General features: G+C 33.4%; 1 protein-coding gene and 1 long non-coding RNA gene across 2 annotated transcripts; one reads left to right on the top strand and one right to left on the bottom strand.

The window, feature by feature from the left end:
- Positions 1–8,954: 8,954 nt before the first annotated feature.
- Positions 8,955–13,629, top strand: LOC105327673 (ficolin-2). The gene is made up of 5 exons (XM_011428271.4): positions 8,955–9,255; positions 10,494–10,636; positions 10,811–10,907; positions 11,569–11,733; positions 12,693–13,629. The coding sequence occupies exons 1-5, from the start codon at positions 9,033–9,035 to the stop codon at positions 12,938–12,940; spliced, it is 876 nt and encodes a 291-aa protein (XP_011426573.3). The 5' UTR covers positions 8,955–9,032; the 3' UTR covers positions 12,941–13,629.
- A 3,531-nt stretch (positions 13,630–17,160) lies between these two features.
- On the bottom strand, positions 17,161–18,360 carry LOC105327674 (uncharacterized). The gene is made up of 4 exons (XR_900080.4): positions 18,222–18,360; positions 17,708–17,765; positions 17,531–17,599; positions 17,161–17,264 (listed from the first exon to the last, which is right to left on the bottom strand). It is a non-coding gene; the product is annotated as an uncharacterized lncRNA (long non-coding RNA).
- Between the last annotated feature and the right edge of the window lie 4,494 nt (positions 18,361–22,854).

Raw genomic sequence — 22,854 nt, 5'->3', positions numbered from 1 at the left:
AGGGTGCTAATCTACGTCATCACCGGGATGACGTAAACATACACAGTCGGCCATTTTCTCTCGGTTCGAATAAGAGGTAAGGTTGTTTTGTACCCAGAGACTAAATACTTATTAAATACACTACTCTTACGGAATTACATTAGACCCACTCTATTATGCTAAAACTGTATAACTTTCCAAACTGCAGTCATTTCTGAAAACACCTCGCATTTATCCAAATGTATGCCGAGGTAACGTTAACGCACTTGCACTATCGTACATTCAATTCACACATTATATGCATGTTTTACAAATTATAAAACATATTTTTTAACAAAACTTATTATTAGCGGTCTTTTAGCCATTAATGAATTCATCTAGTCAATTTCAATCTATAATTTGATATTGTTGACATCATTTGATGCTATTACTAATATCTTGATAACGTTAACACATCCATTTTTCAATGATAACGTTCACACTTTACTTATAATAACGTGTTTTCTTATTCTATCAATCTTATAATTATATACTTTTTATTTATAGGTGAAGATGGTTAAACGTAAAAGTCGATTGTGGCTAAATCACCCAAGATCAACGGCTGCAAAAATAAATTCTAAAAACAAACATTTACATGTATACTCTGTCCCGAGTTTTTGCTTCCACCACTTTTTGCTTGATATTTCAATAATAGTAAATACCTTTGTGCTCAAACTACGTTCATCCACTTATATGAAAAATGTCCAGATTATCTGTTTTGAAACGCCCCCTCTACCGCTTCGGGTTTCAATACACATCCCGAAATTGAAAGTCTACGAAGATTTTGCATTGCAACAGCCATTAATAAGCCCGGATAATAACGTTAAAAAATTGCGCGATGTATTCCGAGTGTATTCCGAATGGATAAAAGATGTAAACATTCCCCATTATAAATCTCCGTAGGGAATCTGTTTTCGTTCCTGTGAATTTTTCTGAGAGGAAAGGGATAATTGTTCAATGAAAACATCTTGGATATATTCCCTTTTAACGATTTCAACTGTATTTCTTTCACAGGTATGTGTAATTTTATCAAAAATCACCAAAAAGCGATGGAAGCAATAACTTGGGACAGACTTATAGTAGAAAATATACCGGTATGTACTAGTGATTCGCCACACAAAAACAATACTCTGATTTTGCGACGAAAGATAAAAGGGACACCTTCTAAATCACCTCCTTGTAAAGTAATTAAATAAATTTAAATAATTAAAAATGATTTTGATCAAGAATCTCCCGGGTCGTCTGATAAAGTTTTGAAGCGTCAAAACAACCAAATAGAAAGTGAAAGCATTAGGGCCTTCTAAGAATAGGCGTGCTCTGCTTGAGCGGTTTGAAAACAATTCAAACATTTCTTTTTCAGACGAAACTGGTATAATACCTGTAGGCAATACGTGTATTTCAGACTCGGTGGACACTGCTGATATTCATGCAATGATCTTAAAAGTTTTACAACAACTCAAAGAACATGGTCTTGAAAGAAGATTTGTCCTTTTTTTTCGAGTTGGTACAGAAGGGTTTATTCCCGATCAACAACATTGCATTTAGACTGTGGTTGGAAGTTGTTGAATGGTACGCTAATGAAAATACTACAACCATGCGGTATATGAATGAAACCAAATCCTTCTGGAAATTAGGATGGCATTTATTTGGGAGAAAGTTTGTAAGATTTATGTCTGGGTACAAGAATGTAACACAGGTGTTGTTTTCAAACCGCTCAAGCAGAGCACGCCTACTCTTAGAAGGCCCTGTGCATTTTACTCCAATGCTTTCACTTTCTATTTGGTTGTTTTGACACTGCAAAACTTTATCAGACGACCCGGGAGATTCTTGATCAAAATCATTTTTAATTATTTTAAATGAAACTGACGGACATTTTGATACAGAGGGGGGTACATAAAAAATCGTATTCTTCTTCAGTCTTTTGATAAATGGAGATTTTGATGGTGTCGAACGCTGCTTGAATACTTTACAAGGAGGTGACTTAGAAGGTGTCCCTTTTATCTTTCGTCGCAAAATCAGAGTATTGTTTTTGTGTGGCGAATCACTAGTACATACCGGTATATTTTCTACTATATATTTGTTTTTAGAATTTATTTTTGCAGCCGTTGATCTTGGGTGATTTAGCCACAATCGACTTTTACGTTTAACCATCTTCACCTATAAATAAAAAGATTGATAGAATAAGAAAACACGTTATTATAAGTAAAGTGTGAACGTTATCATTGAAAAATGGATGTGTTAACGTTATCAAGATATTAGTAATAGCATCAAATGATGTCAACAATATCAAATTATAGATTGAAATTGACTAGATGAATTCATTAATGGCTAAAAGACCGCTAATAATAAGTTTTGTTAAAAAATATGTTTTATAATTTGTAAAACATGCATATAATGTGTGAATTGAATGTACGATAGTGCAAGTGCGTTAACGTTACCTCGGCATACATTTGGATAAATGCGAGGTGTTTTCAGAAATGACTGCAGTTTGGAAAGTTATACAGTTTTAGCATAATAGAGTGGGTCTAATGTAATTCCGTAAGAGTGGTGTATTTAATAATTATTTAGTCTCTGGGTACAAAACAACCTTACCTCTTATTCGAACCGAGAGAAAATGGCCGACTGTGTATGTTTACGTCATCCCGGTGATGACGTAGATTAGCACCCTTGTTTTTATACACTGTAAACAGAGGCGTGCTGAACATCATTTAGATTTTTTGACAAGATGATTTTACTACCGCGATATCTAGGACCGGTGTAACGAAGAATTTTGACCCGGGTTGAAAATTGAACCGGGGGTCATTTTAAAAAGTGTTGAATAAAGACCCTAATCCGTTAAAAATTGACCCGCATCGTTGAATTTTGATCATGAAACCGGTTCAAAATTCAACAGCAAAGGAGCACAAATTAACGAATCAATATTTATAACTTGAGTTTATTTAATTAAAAATTATCAGTGTTTAAATATATCTAATAACTATTTTATTCATAATAAACTTTTCGCGTATTGCTGTTTTGTGTGATATCTATACTTAAAAAAATATGTTTTTTAAGAATACATGTATTTGTATACATGGTTACACGTTAAACTGTTTAATTCAATAACACTCCTTTTTTTAAACTCGCTGGATAAGTGTACAAATATAAATAATTAAGAAAATTACAATACGTCACATTGTTTAATTTTGGTTTTATATTCACCCAGTAAATTGAAACTTTGATATTGTTCATTGCAAATTTTCTGGGTGGGTGTAAATACAAAATTTACAGTATGTCATATTGTGAGTTTTGTTTTCGCACCCACTGAGTTTGTTAAAACTGTGATTATCTGAATTTTATATTCACACCCATCCAGCCAATAGCAGTTTACAAAATGATGATCAGCTAACATGTACTCTTTCATGAACAATGCTGTAGTAACTATATCTTGAAAGCCGATATATTTTAGTGCTTTATTTGTTCCGTTAGGATAACTTCTGATGTAACTAAATATCATCAAATCGCCAATTTTTCTAGGCATAGACAATTCTGCTTCATGGAATCGGTAGCAAGTTGGCAACCTAATTTTTAAAGATGACCCTAAAATAATTTTGCTTTAATAGTTTCTAAATTGCTTTGATCACAAAAATTTAAAATAAATTTACTAACAGTAATTGTTTTCGTCAATAAATTGGTAAATTGCATTTTTTGAATAGAAATATGTAGTAGAAGATCATACAACAGCGTTGGAGTAGATAGTTGACTTTCCTATCAGTGGCAACTACATTATTAATTTAATTTAAACGGTTTTTTTATTGAATTCAGATGGAGTGGATAACAGACATAGCCTATGTAGACCCTTTCAAACATACAAAGTCAAGAAGTGGTGTTATAAAATGATCTATGATCATAAGAATATATATATTACTAGTTTACAGAATATTATTGATATTTTGTGTATATAAGACAAAGGATACTTGAATATTAAATAATTATCTGAACATTTACCATACTGTGGAATCATTCAAATTCGTGGTGGCTCAATTTTCGTGGTATTCGTGGGTAGCCCTCCCCCACGAATTTACATCCTCGACAAAAACAAATTTTGAAAGAGTTTGTTATCATACTGATACTAAAAACCGACAAATCCACGAAATGACATCCCCACGAATAAGCAAAAAACCCACAATCCACGAAAATTGACCCCCACGAATTTAAATGATGCCACAGTATATGATTAAAAGACATATTGTTGGTAGACATGTTCATCCACACCTACATTAACAAACCTATCACCTTCATTTATACTTGCAGAGATACAAACATAAGATTGAGATTTTCATGATCCAGCACATTTGAAAAGAACAGTAAATAAAAGGGAACTATAATTATAATAAGTAAGTAAACATGTATAATACTTAAATATGCTCAAGTATTGTAACTTATGAGAATCAAAAACGCTTGGGAGCTCTAATATACATTGTAACTATAAACATGTGAAACAATTTTACAATTTTATTTATATGAAAAATCAGAACTACCCTAAAATATAAACTTAATATGAAAAGGTACACTAATGTCAATAAGTTGTTTAAAAAGTTCGTCTCTTAATTGTTGAGTGTATCTTGGACATCCAAGAAAAAATATCACATTTCCTTCAGATTCAGTCCCACAGTATAAACATCGACTCTTATCATTTAAAAAATCCTTAAATAAGTAAGCATTTAGATTACTAACTTTATTCCATAATTGAAGTAAAATAATATTTTTTTTCCTATTGCCTAAACTGAAGTGTTTGTAAGCTTTTGGTATATTTTGATGTTTAAGTTTTCACTTAAAAAAAGATTAAGTTGATGGAATTTTCGTTTCTGTATTCCATAATTTACAAGTAGACGGAACAGAGCTATTGTAATAACAAGTCCGACATAGTGGTAGATAGTAAAAAAGGTCAATCGACTTAAGATTATATGCATGAACAGTTGGAAAATATGACTGAATTAAATCTATCATGTATTGTGATGCTAAACCATTTATAATCTTGCAGAATAGAATTAGTTTATGTTAATCCCTTCGAGATTGTAAGGTTTCCAAACCAAGTTCACTATATCAAATGATTTTAGAAGAATTAACTCTCATCCCTGTTAATGTCCTGGTTGCTTCAATTTTTACAGTCATGTTTAAGCACTTCGGAGTTTTCCTTGATACAGTTGCCCCGCACAACATCACCATATTCCAGTCCAGGTCTGATAAAAGCCGAACTTTAACAAGTGTTTATCTATCAATTGTATGCTTGAGAAATCTTAATATATTCAACTTTTTGCATGCCTTTTCATATGTACCATTAAAATGTTTAGATCAACCATCTTCTGACTGTACATGTAGATGTAAGACTACTTTTTCAAATCGCATGTTTAAATTTTTACTGTAGAGGGCATGTTTACATTTTTACTGTAGAGGGCATTTGTTTTTATTTATGAGAAAATATATGACGTCAGTTGTCTGTGTTTCTAATTTACAGGTAAACAATGGAATTGAAAACTTAAAATAATAGAGATGAATTGTATTTTTTTTTTTAAAGATTTATGACTTTGCACATGCAGAAAGTTGGCTGGTGCTTCAAAAATAGTTTATCTGGCAAGTTTATGAAAAACTATTGTTCAGTCGTATAAAATAAATAAAAACTGTTGACGACTTGTTGGATAAAAATCAGTATGACAACCATTCATTTATCATTTTGACAGGGAAATATTCTGACTTCTTCAAATTAAGCACAGGTACCTGACGTTATATCTTTTTTCTTAATATAAATATATATACCCGTTACTTAATATAACAGTATTGAGGTTATATTTTTTAATTATTAGAAAAATATACAATGTCAGGTGCCTGTCGAATAAAGCTCTCGGTTGAATTGCCTGAAAAGTAACGATAACAGTCAATATTCGTTAGTTTACAATTATTTAATGCTTGAGCAGTCAATAGACCAGAATATTTTTCCCGAGGTGCAGGGAACAGCTCAGTATGATCTATTGCCCGAGGCGGCCGAGGGCAATAGATCATACTGAGCTGTTCCCTGCACCAAGGGAAAAAATTCTGGTCTATTGACTGTTCAAGCATAAAATAATTGTTTTATTAACTAATTCCTTTTTTAGTTTTTGGGGTTTACAATTTGCATATTGCAGATTGTTTTCGTGCCATTATTATGCAATATACTCAGATTTTTTTTTCATCTTTTTCATGCACAAAACCTGTTGCATGTTTTACAACATCTCAATTTAATATTAGTTTACACAAAGAAGGGGGAGTCTTCCACACATTAGATTTTAAATAGTGTTTTACCTTATATAAAGCTTCAAAACTGTCGATTATTTGATACTCCGTTTTGATAGTACTAAAATAGTACTAAAAACAGCGTCTATGTAAAGGAATATACATTCCCTGAGAACTGTAGAAAGGATGTAACATTAACATACCCGCGTTCTGAAATACGTTGCAGGTTCAATAGATCGCAGTCTATTGACCGGCGATCCAATAGATCGCAGTATATTGACCGGCGGTCCAATAGATCGAAGTCTATTGACCGGCAGTTTAAAATAGACGCAAATATTTAATTTGTAATAAAACAACAAAATCCCTTTGATTAGGTAATAAATATATTTATCAGAGATTATGACAAGTTTAAACTTTAAATTCTGTCACATGAGGGAATAAAAATCAATTCTGTCAAAAATTATTATAGCCTGACTTGCCCGTTCCATTTTGAAACAAACGGTTATCTTCTTAGATTTATTTACATAGTATTGTAAACATAAATGGATATTATATTTTCAGTCTCAATTTTAAATGATTAATCGAATATATAAACCTAAAATAAATCAGCCACGTCCGCATATGTATCGCACAGTATGAACATTTTAAAACTGAAACTTTCAAACATGTGCATGATTTTACATTTAAACCGTGTAGAGTAAGTTCCAGTTCAGATCAAAACTTTGAAGTTTGGGGTCAATTCTCAACAGGATCAATGTTCAACGTGTCGTGGTCAAAAGAGTTAAGAAAAATCTTTCTCATACCGTTGAAAAATGACCCCGGGTATAAATTTCACGAGTTTGGTCTCAATTTTCAACGTTGAAAAATGACCCCCCGGGTCAATATTCAACGTTGAAAAATGACCCCCGGGTCAATTTTCAACCCGGGTCAATATTCTTCGTTACACCGGCTCATACATTTAACTATAACAGTCATATTGTTACAATTCATAAATCAAGTAATAAGAGAGAGAGAGAGAGAGAGAGAGAGAGAGAGAGAGAGAGTTTATTATTAATATCAATTACTTTGGGAACTCTCGAGTTCCTGAATTGTAAGAATAATTATGCAGTTAGATAAGCAACAAAACAAAATATGTCTTTCATAGTTTGTTTATTTTACAGCCTATGAATTTGTGAAAACTTAACACAAAGAAAATGTTCAGTAAGACAATCTAGAAAAAAACGGTCTGCTGTTCAAATGACTGATAAATTTATACAAGATTTTTCACTATATCTGAAGGAAAGTAAAATGTTTTAAAATATCTTATGGGGATTTCGATAGAGGATGTGAACTAAGAAGCTTTTCTCCAGTGATAAGTGATTTAACAAAGTCTGAATTCAAATAAATCCAAGACCACAAATCATTGATGTTAATTAAACAACTGTTAAAATACTAGATGGCATGTTTTGAAATAATTATCTAAACGCATTTTCCAGAAAATGAAATAACTTAATATTTATAATTAGATTACCGGTATTGACACATATGTTCAACAGCTTAGTTACTCGCAATTCCTTTACATGCAGAGGAGTCAATTTAAATTCAGTTTATTCTCTCAAACCATTAACGTTCAATGGTACATGAGATACATAAACATATCTGCATTAAATACGAATGTCGGATGTACATGTACATGACATTCCTAGCATGGCTTTAGAGTGACCATATTGATCAGAGGCGTTCAGCAAAGTAGGTGCTCGCGAATGCCCGCCAAAATTTGTGTTGCAGGTGGAGGGATTTTTGGCGAACGCTCGCGAACACAAGCTCTGCTGAACACGCCCTGAGCAGCTTTATGTCCATATATTGCTTGGTTTGTATGCTAAGATCGAGCCTTGGTTTGAATTACAACGAAAATCAAATCTGCCTCTGTTAGACACATTAACAAAGATTTTGAAAATCGCTACATTTTAATCCACTTGTGCAATTTCTGCATGTAAGCATATACGTACTACTTGTAGTATATACTCTTCTTATCTTGCTTCCTATTAAACGAGTTTTTCGTATTACCAACATTATTTCAATTACTTATATATTCTATAAGAATAGCAATATCAAATAATCAGTGCTATTTTTGTGAAATCATTATATGGATACAACATTCACAATATATTAAAACTTTAATTCTCAATCATTAAGATATCTCGGGAGACATGAGACATGAACATCTCAATAATGAATTTGCACTGGTCCATTCAAATACAGTTATTACAATGTAAAGGGTCTGTTATTTATGAATTAAAACTTAACTCGATTGTGACTATATTCTATCTACAGCCCCAATAAATACAAAAGAAATCTCACGCTTTGTTTCACCTGCAATAACCAAAGGGCAACGGGAGGCAGTGAAGCTTATACGGTGTAGACTATACAGAAGAAAAATAAATGTCCATCCCAATGTATTTTATACGTAGATATATGGAGTTTGTGTGTAGGGCTGGGTTTTTTAAAATTCATTTTTCATCGATCTTTAACGCTTTTTAAAATTGCCCAAAAATATCAAGTCATATATTAATGTTATGTTCGTAATTTAATTTCATAAAAGGGTGGGTGGTAATTGGCATCTTCAATAAGATGATTTTCTTGATGAATCATATCAGCGATTTAAAGTAAACAAAACCCATCACCAAGTTTCAATACAGGGTGTTTCGCGTATCTCATGGGAAACGATAAAAACAGGTCTGCTTATAGAGCAGTTTAAATCACGAAATTCTGGGGTACATGCATTCATGGCTGATCTGAGAGTAGAAATGTCGTCTGAGAAAGAGAGGATTAAAAAGGACAGGGCGAAATCAGCCAGTGAGGAGGGGGTGGGTGTCAGCTATGGGGCAGTACTGACCCTCCTGGCGGGGACTGCGGTGTTAGCCGCGGCCGTGTACTACCCTAACTCTTTGATTGTCGGGGAGCTCCGTACTCTGGTAGAGAAGATAGAGAATCAAACTAAGCCCACAGGTATGCCAGATTTCTTCTTTTCTTGGTGTTAATATTTAATCGATTTTACACTATTATCGCTACCATTGCTCTAAAGTAAACTTGCGGAACGATTGGCAAATTTACATCGAAATTTGTCATCATGATTTAATTAACCATTCTCAATTAATGTTTCCCAAACCAACTCATCACTAGTCAATCAATACCGATATAAAAGACACTGTATAGGAGCTTTATACTCCGTTTCAAGTTCGATTGTTTCTTACATAAATTTCTAAGAAAATATTTGTTTGAGTGCATTATATACACATGTTGAAAATACGCGGTGTACTATATAGTTATGACATAACATTGAATACCACACCCTCTCCGCCCACACACACCCTGACAGACGACAGGACGCTGCCTTCTTGTCAACGGTGCAATGTTCTTATCTTTGACTTTTCTTTCAAAAATCCAAAAATCAACATCTTCGCTAGCCAGAGGTTAACTTTCCACTCTGCTCCTCTACAATAGCCGGGTGGATCTTGTAGTAGAGCGGAGTGGATCATAAAACCTTGGCAGTGGCGTCAGAAGCAAACTGAAAGTGTGGGGGCTTAAATTATGAAAAATCTTGACAAGCCAAAAAATATATATGGTTTATGCCTAATTTGGCTAAGCCCCCCCCGCCCCGGTTTCGACGCCTATACTTGGCTAGCGAAAATACAAGGACCCGTCATATTTTTGTGATTAAATACATAAAAAAATGAAATGTTTTTAAAATGTGTCTGTATATCATGTTGATAATTGAAATTTTAAGCGTGAATTTGTTTTTCCCATAACATTTTCTCTATATCAACTCTTCCCCAGGGAATTTAGCTGTGTAGCTAACCTTTTCTAAGGGGATATTGACTGCTATTGCTGAAACCATAAATGTCATGCCTGCGAAACAAGAACAATGCCTTATGAAATTCTTATAAGGGGGACAATACATGTACCGTACAAATTACTTATAATGAAAAATTAATTTATAATTTTATGTTTACATGTATATAAAATGTTTTTAAAAAAATATTTCCCTGTGGATTACACCCTACTACACCGACTCTAATTGAGGCATTGGTCTTGGATTGCGGTAATGACATTGCATTCCTTGGAACTCACTCCCAGTCTGGTACATTGTGCAAAACGTGCAGTTTTGTCCGTAAAACGCAATGTTAACTTTCATAAATTCAAAGACTCCGATAGCTTTAATAAACCCTTGTACCACTTTATCTTAGAGCACCCGACTCCCCGGGACTGCTACGATATCAGGGCACAGAATCCGAACTCTACATCAGGGGTGTACACGGTGTACCCTGGGGCCATCAGGAGGGGACTGGACGTGTTGTGTGACATGGACGTAGACGAGGGAGGGTGGCTGGTGAGCAAACTTGTCTTATTTTCATATTAACTTGCACTGTATTGGTAAAAAAAAATATGCAATTTAATATTATCGTTTTAAAGATTTGATACCGAATTTTTCTGAGGCAATGTATGCGTGTAAAGCAATTTTTTGTTCAGTGCGACGATTTAGCATTATGGTTGTCCTTGACAGGTTATACAGAAGAGGTCGGACGGGTCCCTGGACTTTTTCCGGGACTGGACAGAGTACCAGTTTGGGTTTAGCAATCAGCTCCGAGAACTCTGGCTAGGTAAGCTTCAGGTGACAACTGACGGTTAGCGGAGACTACACCGGTATATGTCAGCTCGTGTGCTGACTCAGAACCCTAACATGTTGATACCCGTGGGCCAGATTAAGATTAAATAATGCTCAGTTATGCGTCGAATTCTTGCATGCATTACTTTTTTGTACAAGGTGAAATTTGGCGTAAGCGCTGGCATTAAATGGGCAGCAGATCTTTATACATATGTTCTTATCAGACAACTTGTTTGCATCTCTAGTAAAACAAGAATTGTCCTCTAACTTTCACTGTTGAGAAGTGATGTTCTGATTTTTCAAGATGTGACAAAACTGTTGCTTAGGACGAGATTTTTACAATCGTCCAACATTGATTGTAACACCTAAGATTAAAAATATTTTGATAATTAATTAGAATGCATATTGTTATTGTCTTAATCAACGTACCATTACACGAGACCGTCCGAATCTGGATTTATAAATTTGTCAAGATTTCTATAAGAATTGCTCAAAATGTAAATTCAATCCATTTTAGTTGAAATACATGTATACATCACACGTAAAAATTGAATCCGTCGAATTCTATAAATACACAGAGAAAAGGTATATTTTCTTAGCTTGTATATGTAAACATATTATCTGGATGTTTGAATAGTTTTTCTTGTTCTTTGAAGGTAACGAGTATCTACATTTGTTGACGAGCCAGTCTATGTATGAGTTAAGGGTGGATATGACAGACTTCGAAGGAGAGAGTCGCTTTGCCAAGTACAAACTTTTCCAGGTGGGGAGTCGGGATACAAAGTTCCGGTTGACAGTCGGCGGATATTCCGGGACTGCAGGTACGTAAAGCACATCTCGTGATACAAAAAACGATCGCATGAATTTAGTTACATGTTGGACTATATGTTACAAATACGCAGCCAAATCCTCTCCGCACATACAATGTTTATACATGGACAGGTTAGATTTTAAATTTCAAATAAGAACATGTTCGCTTTGAAATATTATTCTTTGAGGCCACACACCATTTTTCATAAAACAAAAAATAGATTGAAATTTAAATCTTCGTCAACCTATACAGTACAAATTTACAAATATTTTTTCTAGCTTGGTATATTGTAGATATTTAAAGTCCAGTCTATATTGCCAATTTTCCCCTATCTGCAAAGTACCAAATACTGGTGGTTTAGGTTATCTTTCATTCATTAGAAGTACCTAATTATTTATTAGCAAGATTAATCCGTCTATCAATATGTTGAATATCGGTATACGGTCGGTGCATGTTGCAGACCAAGTTTTAATTAGTTGATGTCAACAAAAACCAATAATGTTACAGTATTGGACAAATAAATCATATATAATTGTGTACATATATGTGCAATTATTTTCATTGGTTTTGTTGATGATAATTATGCCTGTTGTTGGTAATGTTGTTGTCGTTGATGATGATGATAGTTATTGTTGTTTTTGCAAAAACCGGTAAGATACATGTAATAGGATGAGATAGTTATTGTTGTTTTTGCAAAAAGTCGGTTAGATACGGATAATAAGATGGGATAGTTATTGTTGTTTTTGCAAAAAATCGGTTAGATACGGATAATAAGATGGGATAGTTATTGTTGTTTTTGCAAAAAATCGGTTAGATACGGATAATAAGATGGGATAGTTATTGTTGTTTTTGCAAAAAATCGGTTAGATACGGATAATAAGATGGGATAGTTATTGTTGTTTTTGCAAAAAACCAGTAAGATACATGTAGGATCTTTAATAGATACATTTTATGTTGTGTCTGCTGTAGGTGATTCGTTGTCCCCACACAATGGGATGCTGTTCTCAACCAAGGACGTGGACAACGACCAGGCCAGTGGTCAGTGCGCGGTCTCATTCAAAGGAGGGTTCTGGTACAGCAACTGTCACACGGCAAACCCCAACGGACAGTACCTCAAGGGGGAACACGAAAGCATGGCGGACGGTGTCAACTGGAAAACATGGCGCGGCTACAAATACTCTCTACAGACCATTACCATGATGATTAAACCATTGTAATTCATTGTCGAATGGTTCTCTTGTTATTTCTGAAGACCAATTCGAATAGATGGAATTCAGAGTAAAAGGAGTACTTCCACGGTTTCCATCAGTGTTTGAAGCGTCCAATTTATCCCGTCCTGTTATACGTGGTTCTCCTGATGGAAATTTACCCTGTCTGCGTTTTACCGTGAATAGGACTTAAACCATGTCCAGTCAACTCCTGCTTTACATAACTTTATCCTTTTACATAACATCTCCTTTATCAACTAGCATTTACACAATGAAACGCGCCTTTTTCATTAAACCCCATTCTTTCTTGTTTAAAGAAATGTTAAATTGTGTTCCGCTACAGTACCATTAAACCACCGGTACACTTAGTGACAAGCACGACCCTCTATAGTGGACTTATGATATTATATCCTCGCGGAATCTGCATTTTTGTCGCGTATTTTCGTGAGATTGCGAACTAGCTTTTGCCTACTTGTTTTATAAAATATAAATACTAGTAATAACCCCCCTCCCCCCAAAAAAACAATAAAAAACCACCAAGTTATATGTAAGTATAAAGACCACGTTCAGTTCATGTTTGCAATGATACAATGGGATTTAAAGTATAAAAGTTGTATCGTGTGCTACAGACAGCACAGCCAACAATGACGATTTTTTGGTACGAATTAGAGGTAATTGTTGGGATGAACGTACGGTATGTTTACAATATCACCGCTTCCCACAACCTCCTGGCAAGACCAATCAGAGCGACTGCGCACCAAAAAGTAGCTGCTGGTCTGTAGCTCCCGATCTGAAAATCTGAGAATACTCGGATGGATGACAGGTCGTCCATCCGAATTTTTTCAGACCGGGAGCTACAGACCTGCAGCTAATCTACATGAAATAATTCTTGACTTCCTCGATATAATTTGAATCGAGATAATCGACAAAGCAGCTGACCTGTTGACATTTTTACCTAAAGGGGCATGTACATGACCAACGCATATTTTATGCAGAGTTAAGTCACGGCAATAATACGCTGTAAAGATTATAATCGAACAGTTTTGTCATGCATGTAGAGGTAGTTACATCATTAAATGATCTGACCTTTTGACCTGAAAATCGATTGAGGTCATCCAATCGCCATGATCAACCTGTATTTTAGGGTTGATGTTACTCTTGTAAAAACCCCAAGAATATTTTCTGCTTGGACCGACAGTATTTGCAAAAAAAAGAAAGAAAAGCATGTACCCTTTTATTCAAGGTGCGAAATTCTGCCCCCCCCCCCCCCCCACACACACACAATATAAAAGAAATACAAGTACAATTATATAAGTCCATACCCTGGACCTTCTATAATACTAGTAAAGGACTTGTCGTCAGCTTATAACAGTAGTATACTTGCGTGTTGGGTCCGGTACAAAATAAGCATACTATGGCTATCTAAATTTGACTTTCGAAAATTTTGCGCTATAGCGGTATTTCCTCCAAAAAAAAAACAAAAAAACACACACACACTCAATAAAACAATAAGTACTTACCATTTCAAATCACCAATATATACTAATAATACACTAAACATAAGGGTTTAAAAAAATTTAAACATAAATACCGTAGATTAAAAAAGTTTTTCGGCTGTAAAATATGTCATATGATATGGTTTACTGTCTTTAAAATAGGTCTATATACAGTTAGCGATTCGTTTACTTTAGTTAATCTGTGAAACTGTGTATTTGTTTTGCATTTGATAATGATAAATGGTCAAGAATTACAGTGTAGCTTACACTCACTAACTATATCTATAATAAACGCAACCGGCCATAAATAGTTTACAGCATCTTCGCTAGCTAAGGGTTTTCGGTCCACTCCACTCCCCATGGAGCGGAGTGGACCGAAAACCCTTGGCTAGCGAAGATGAGTTTACACCACACACTATATAGTATCCACATTGGTAAGCTACAGTTTTAAGCTTTTCAATGTAGATTTAATATGAATAAAAAAACCTGTTAACTATAATTCAATTCAGAATTTCTCAAGCTATTGTAATTGTAAACTAAAGTTATGACTATCAAATATAATTGATATATGTACTTATGCGATATATATATATATTTAATTTAACATCAATTGCGCATGTAAAATGCCTCTTTACAAACTATTGTGTACAAACCTTCAACCAATATCAATATTTATTATGTAAAAGTTTGGAGTTGTAAATTCTAGTTTATCAACTGTGAATTAATGAATTCCATGGGTGTCATTGGCTACAACTACAGCGATATGTTATATGATTATAATAATAAATTCATGTAGCTGTCTTTCCTTCTCACTATCTATATATAAGAAGTGGGTGCTTTTTTAGCAACGCCAAATTTTTGTTTAAACTTATGTAAAACAAGTATACTAACGTTCATGAGTTTTCAAAGGTAAAAACCGTAATTAGTGATGCAATGGAAATTTAGCCATATGCCAGGGCCACTTGAAAGTTAAGGTGGAATAACACACCTGGAAAAAGTCACTCAAATTAGCAGAAATTTTTTTGATAATGAAAGATATAATGATAAATAAAATATACAAATGTCAAATAAGCGAAAAAAATTTGCAGTTTGGGAATAAAAAATGAATATCTAAAATAATTATTCCAGTAAGTAACAACAAAAACCCCTGTGGGATACGAACTCGGGATGTACGGATCACAAGTCCGACACTTTTCCACTCGGCTATGAAGTAAGTTACATGTTTCTGTCCATAAAATCCTTTTAATAAAACGAAATGTCGTTTCGATCAGAGGTCAGCCATTTTGTGACGATGTGTTATTCCACCTTAAACAATTGTCAAAGTAAATATATTAACTTGTGTTATTTACATAAAAGTATGAAATGAAGTAAACTCTTTCCCATTTGATTGTTACAGACATCATCGCGACCAAATATTGTTGGGATTTGTAAACATATTATAGGAGAACACTTAGAATTTTCATCTTTAAAGCTAATACATATTTTCAATAGCAGTTTTTAACTTGAAAAATCATATCTAAAAATTTAAGTTAGATCCGAAAGCCATTTGTTGACCACCCACCATAGTTTTAGCAGCTGCTCAGTAGTACAACTTTTTACAACAATAGTATAATTCAGACTGAGATTTAGGTCCACATTACCATCCCTAAACAACTTATATTTGCACTCCCATTACTTGACAATCTTTGACATTATTAATGGCAGGATACAATAAATAAATAAATATAAGGGTATAACTCCCGCAAAATTCTTCACATCAAAACTTTCAGCATATGTGTGCATATATAGTTTGTCTTGAAAAACGACAAAACTCTAAATTCAAAAAAAAAATCATGAAATCAAAATTCCCTTTGTCCTAAATGCCTACTAAGGGTTATGAAATTCTATGCAGCAGTTTACGAGGAGGTGTGCTTTAAAACAATTAAACTGTTCAATTCTGAATATTCAATACTGTATTTGGCCAAAATTCTAAGTTCAAAAGGGCCACAATTCCCGAGGAATATATGAAATCTGAATTCGCTGGTAATATACATATATACACATGGTCTCCTATATGCCCATAAAGTTAAATGAAATTCCGTGTGGTGGTTTAAGAGGTGTTGCACTTACAATATAGAGGGCTGACTGTTCAAGAACATTATGTATACACACCACACTTTTTGTTGCAAGGGATATACTAGTATTAATTAGACACTACTTCAACTAACTTGCTTCTTGCACGTTAACTTGTTACATAATGCCGAGGTAGTGGTAATATAGTAGCATCTTTACCTCCAAAAATCAAATTACGGCTTTTTCAATATGCTATGGGATTTCTGATACATGTAATTAAAACAACTCTCAAGCTTAGTTTTATACACATTTATTGTACATTTATAGTCCTACAGGCTTGGTACAAGACTGTAGAAAGAGTATTACACACCCAGTCATAAAAAGAATCATAAAATGTGACAAAAATGGAGATTAGTCAAAAAATTATGATAAAACATCGGTAAAATTTCATTCTCTTTAACATTTAGAAATTCTTAACAACTTGTAAATATCAAATTGATCTAAAAAATCAAAAACAGTCAGCTTTGACAGAGTATAAAACCGTTTGTTGTTCACACATCTATAAATATCTATTCTATAAAACAGTTATATATAGATCTATATAATAAAAGAGATTCGGTCATTCTCAAAAAAATGAGATGACAAAGTCAGAGAGGGGTGGAAATCTAGGTCTACACGATGACTGATGAGGAAATCCCTGGATTGTGAAGATGTCTGCAAGAAAATCATCTACTTCTTGGCCTTAGTGGTCTTCTTTGCTCCTTTCTTTCCAGCTCTCTTAACTCCTTTAAAATAGAACAAATTGCATTATTAAACATTCAACAATATAAATAATCATCAACAGCTAGGCCCAATTTTAAATGATTAAGTTTACCAAGAACTCTTTAGTACTAAATATCTTATATCAAGTACTTTTAATTTCTTTTTTTAATGAAGATTGGTTTTGATATGGGAATCGCCTGCAAATGAAATACTCTGACAAAGCTAGAGAGAATACATAATGCATTCCCTTAAAGTCTATTAATTTTTTTGTGTAAAAACACAGGCTTACCCTTTTTTGCTCCTGCCTTCTTTGCAGCCTTTTTGGGAGACTTGGGCTTTGTTGCTTTCTTTGGTTTTGCTGGAAGTTTAAAGTTAAATAAAATCACCAAGAAATTTAACGTTTGCGAGACACAAGAAAAATATTTAAGATTCATGAAAAGAATTGTGGGTAATATTTATTCAATACCTGGGGCATCAGCCTTCTTTGCGCCTTTCTTAGCTGTAGCTGCCATTCTGAGCTTTATCTGCAACATGAATGAGAGCATTTCATTGATCAACCTGCATAAGTAACACTTTCTACTACACACAACGGTTTATGTTTACGCAATAAATGCCATGTTATTATTTTGCGCCATCTTTGTTCAATATGCAGGAAGAACAAAGGCAAGGGATCTAATTAAATGGAACGGGTGATTGTGCATATCAGAAAGATTAATGCACAGTTAACTTAAACGCTACTTAAACGAACGATTATGAGGATTTGTGCATATAGTAACAATACATCTGTAGCAACTTTACTGCTGAAATTCACTATGGCGCCTTGTCGGGCGTACCACCAACTTGTCCAGAGGTAAAAATTAATCGAAAATTTCCGTGCAGTTGTACACAAGAATGATCACACACAGCGAATAATCAAAGCAAAATGTAAATATCTACTTTTCTGCATGTTAGAGATTTAGAAAAAATCATAACTTACTCACGAAAAAAGTAAATTTTCTTATAATCGATCCTCCAGTAAACAACTTCGCAAGTGACGCTAACAGCTTGTAGTAGACGCGCGATACCCAGCGCGAAGCAGGAATACTAACCAATAGAAAGCCGACGTTTCGACGATTGAAAATATCAACCAATGAAATATAAGCAAGCACCTTGCAATGACGTCATGAATTATAACATGCACTTTGACTTCCCTTTTGATTGGTGGATATTCGTAATCGCCACCAAAAATAGCAATCGCCTTTGTTGACAGTCAACACGCGCTGAGCTCTTTGCTAGAGGCAGATATTTTCAAATTGTGACAATATATATAGCATAGAAATCACATATTTGCAACCATATTCAAATGTTACTTAAAAGAGTAAAATACCAACCTTTTGCTTATCAAAGCTAATTCTCTCTTTGAAAGTAACGAAATTGTTTAAAATTATTTGTGATCAAACGTGTAGCAAAAAAAAAAAAACCAAAAAACAAAAAACAAAACAAAGAAATGTATTGAATTAAGGAATAAGGAATTTTGATCAGTCAGGCACCCAAGTCAACGTAGAAATGTTAAAGATGACAGCAAGAAAAATATCAACAAACAGTTTAAAACACTGACTGTGCCGGATGATTATGCCAGTGCCAATTATAACTAAAGCGGCTGTTTTGTACTGTTATAATTCATGTGAATTTTAGCAAATAAACAATACAGTGCAATATCTTAAGATGACTGGATGGTCAAAACAACTTCACTATCAGATCTACTTAAAATTTTAAGGTGACTCATTTCACTTTGAACTTAGTTGGTCAAATAGGTGATTTGGATAACATATTATATGACTTTGAAATCTTCATTTAAATTCAAAGCTTTGCTTAAATTTGAACCACTCTATTACATTTCAAGTACTTTCAACTACATGTATTTTTGTATGTTTCCTATCATTTGGCTTTATTTACTTTCAATTAGATATATGTCCAAAACAATTAAATTTACGAAAGTATTGCTGCGAATTTACCAGTTTACGAATCGCAGCAAGAGAAAGCAATATTCAAGTACATGCATGCGACTTGTGATTAAATATTCAAACGGTCAGACCCCACTTTTATTCGTAGAATTTGTTCACATTATCGCCGTTTGATTTCGCCCTAAATCTTAAAAACTTTTTTTTTATTATTTCTAAATTATTTAAAAGTGTGTTCTTTTAAAACTAAAAGGTTTGAATATATATATATATACATGTATGCGTCTTTCCTGTGACTTCTGGTTTTTAAATTTTTTGTATTGATGCACTATGCATCACAAATCAGGCTGCTGAAATAACTGCATGCCATTGTTTTCATTTGTATTGAGCAAGAAACGTTGATTTTACTAGTCATGTATTCTGTCAAAGAGAAAAACCACATTTTATATAATATATAAAATGCGGTTTTTCTTTTACTAAAATTGTCATAAAATGCTTAAAATACACAAGATCTTGGATATCTTAGTATATTTGTATTCAGAAAGAGCTGACTAATCAGAATTGACAAAAAAGTGAGTTTGTGAAATTTTGACCTTAAGGGCCCTTTTCTTATGACGACAGTCATATGAATGCAGAGATTGAATTGTTTTTCATACACGCATAAAGAAACTCAGATGATAACAGTTTTTCTATGGCATAATTCTACAACATCAATTCGATTCGTCGGAATAAAGAAATTTTAACTGGTTATTGCTATACAAGTCGTCATTCTGAATTGAATGGTTCAATTAGAACATCGATGTTATTCATTTGTATAATTTTCTGTCCGATTTGTTCTTGGTTTCAAGTCATATGTGTAAATAATGTTGCATTTTCATTTTAAAAAATTTCTATGGAATTAGACACGATTTGAGCTTAAAATTTTCAAACTTTACTTTTTCGTTTTTAATGCATAGAACGGATGTTTTAAATCAAAATTATAAAGCCAAATATCGAGTTATAAGCGAGTTACAGAGGTAAGAATTCTTTGTTTTGTGGGAAAAAAAGCTCGAGTCAAGTTATTGTTTACATATAAGACAGTTTTAATCTAATGTTGCTTTTTGATGATATGAAGTTATTTAAAACACATTAAATCAGCCGGTTTATTTTGGTTGTCATAAGTTATTTTGTCAAAGAAATTGGTTTGTTTGAAAAGAAATATGACTTGAACTTTATCTGTATATTAGCAATTTCTTTCCTCTATATCTCGCTTGTAAATAACTCGTGACATTCAAATTTGGCGAACAATTAAAAGTACACAAGGAAACCATTTTATATAAAAATTGAAATCAAATTTTCATCCGACACAAAGTGTCTAGGCCCCTTTAAAGAGACACTCCGGCTCATTTTGCGCGAATATCATATCACTTTATTGACTTTCTCCATTAAATTACAATTATTTGCACGCACAATATCTTCGCTAGCCAAGGGCTTTCGGTCCACTTCGCTCCCCATAAACATGGGGAGCAAAGTGGACCGAAAACCCTTGGCTAGCGAAGATGGCACAACAAACTCAAGCATTTTATATGGATGCGATCGAAAGTTTATTGAATACGATGGCAACATAGGGAATTTTGACATATAAACATTGGAAAATGTAATTTTTCATGGAATATTCATTGTTTCAACCAATAACTGTTTCCTTAATTTTCTTCAACAAAAAATTTGTTAGAAAAGTTTTAGTTGTAACCTTGTTTACCATAAGGAGGCTGGGGGTCAACAAACAAATTACCCATAATGCCGTATGATCTACCGTAAGAAGAATGAATTATCATTTAGTAAAAAAAAATAAATAAAAAGAACCGGATAATTAAGCTTCAAATATTTTCTATATCTTTATGCAGACTTAATATATAATCTAAAAATAGCTATGACCGACCACTCCCTTTAAACACACATTTCCTGTCATTCATTATATATTGAAACACCTTAAATGAATCAATACTGAAACTGATAAATAACATCTTATATACTACATGTATTCGTGAGACTAATTATGAGATCGGTGTCGATATACGTTGTAGAGTCTAGTTTTAGCAACAATGAATACAATGAAAAGTACTTCCAGTAGCCGATTGACTCCTCTGTCAATGTATAACTGTCTGATGATTATACAACATATTCAAGACTTAAATGCACTTGAGTTGGTCATATGAATAATATAAATAACCTGTACAAAATGCCCGCGGGCCTTTACGACCACCTGAGTAAAATAATTCTATAGCCTGTCCCAAGTTATTGCTTTCATCACTTTTTGATGATTTTAATAAAAATGCACATGCATGTGAAAGAAATACAGTTGAAATCGATAAAAGGGAAAATATCCAAGATATTATCTTTGACATATTTTCATTTATTCACAAGTTCACAGGAACAAAAAAAATATTTGTTACGGAGAATAATAGTAAATATCTAAAAAAAAATTTTCCATTCGCAACTGCTCGGAATACCTTGTACAATTTTCAACGTTATCATCCGACAGGCTTGGGGTAATGCTTAATGTAATGGTAATGCATTGGAATGCAATTACATCAGACTTGGGGCGAATTACATTGTAAAGTAATGCATTACATTACCATTACTTCATGAATTTGGGCATTAAATTACCATTACCATTACTTGATTTTCTTGAAGTAATGCATTACATTACCATTACATGAGTAAAGTAATGCATTACCATTACCATTACTTTGTTTTAAAAAAGTAAAGCTCATAAAGAGTTTTTGCAAATGTTTCAAATATAAAACACTCTTTAACATATCTACAGGTTCATGCTCAGTATCAGGTTCAAATTCAATGACTATACAAGAGTCATTCTTTATAACCTCAATACATGTATATAATCATCTTGTGGTATTATGAACAACATATTACATAAGTAAAATGATATTTATAGACATTTGGCATGATTCAATGTAGGATACGAAATAGAGACACAGAATTACATGCATAACAAAAAACAATTTATGGAATAATGTTGCGGTTATCAAAAGCTAAATAGAGATATTTCCCCAGATTACACAAAAATCGTTATCATTTTGGACACTTAATTGTATTAATTTATAAACAGATGGTTTTTCCCAGTTATATTTCTTAAGATACGTATTTAAATCATATTTATTTCTACTGAAGACACTTTAATTAAGACAAAAGATTGATGTTGCACTTTATGATCAAAGTTTCAAAGGGTTCATCTTTTAACTGCATCCTGTTAGTTTGAAAATCTTACCAGCTATACTAAATAAATTTTTTACAGGAGCAGTCGAAGCTTGGACTGAAAAGTACTGTTTGACAATCTTTATCTTAGGATATGAATCTTGTATTTTCTATCAGTCCAAACTAATGTACAGTGTACTTATAATATACAAGAGAGAGAGAGAGAGAGAGAGAGAGAGAGAGAGAGAGAGAGAATAAATAAGTAAAATTATTTTCAAATGGGTTATAATATTGGAAGTGATATTGATTTTCATCATGGATGGACAGTGCATTCATTTTACTTTTAAAGGTGCATGTCTGTCCTCTATTCTATTGGGACATAGTGAAGGGAAGGGTATTGGGCTGTTTAGCACTTCTTATAACAATAGATTGTTTTGATACTTAGATTATCCTGGGGGCATAGTGTGTTGTTGACACA

The sequence above is a fragment of the Magallana gigas genome, chromosome 2 (genome assembly GCF_963853765.1).
Source record: "Magallana gigas chromosome 2, xbMagGiga1.1, whole genome shotgun sequence".
Taxonomy (NCBI): Eukaryota; Metazoa; Mollusca; class Bivalvia; order Ostreida; family Ostreidae; genus Magallana; species Magallana gigas.
The sequence above is the reverse complement of the archived record's forward strand: the minus strand, read 5'-3'. Positions and strand labels throughout refer to the sequence as shown.

Coding starts and splice junctions, on each gene's coding strand:
- LOC105327673 (XM_011428271.4), top strand. CDS start 9,033: ATGGCTGATCTGAGAGTAGAAATGTCGTCTGAGAAAGAGAGGATTAAA. Junction 10,908..11,568: donor GCTCCGAGAACTCTGGCTAG/GTAAGCTTCAGG, acceptor TGTTCTTTGAAG/GTAACGAGTATCTACATTTG. Junction 11,734..12,692: donor CGGATATTCCGGGACTGCAG/GTACGTAAAGCA, acceptor TGTCTGCTGTAG/GTGATTCGTTGTCCCCACAC.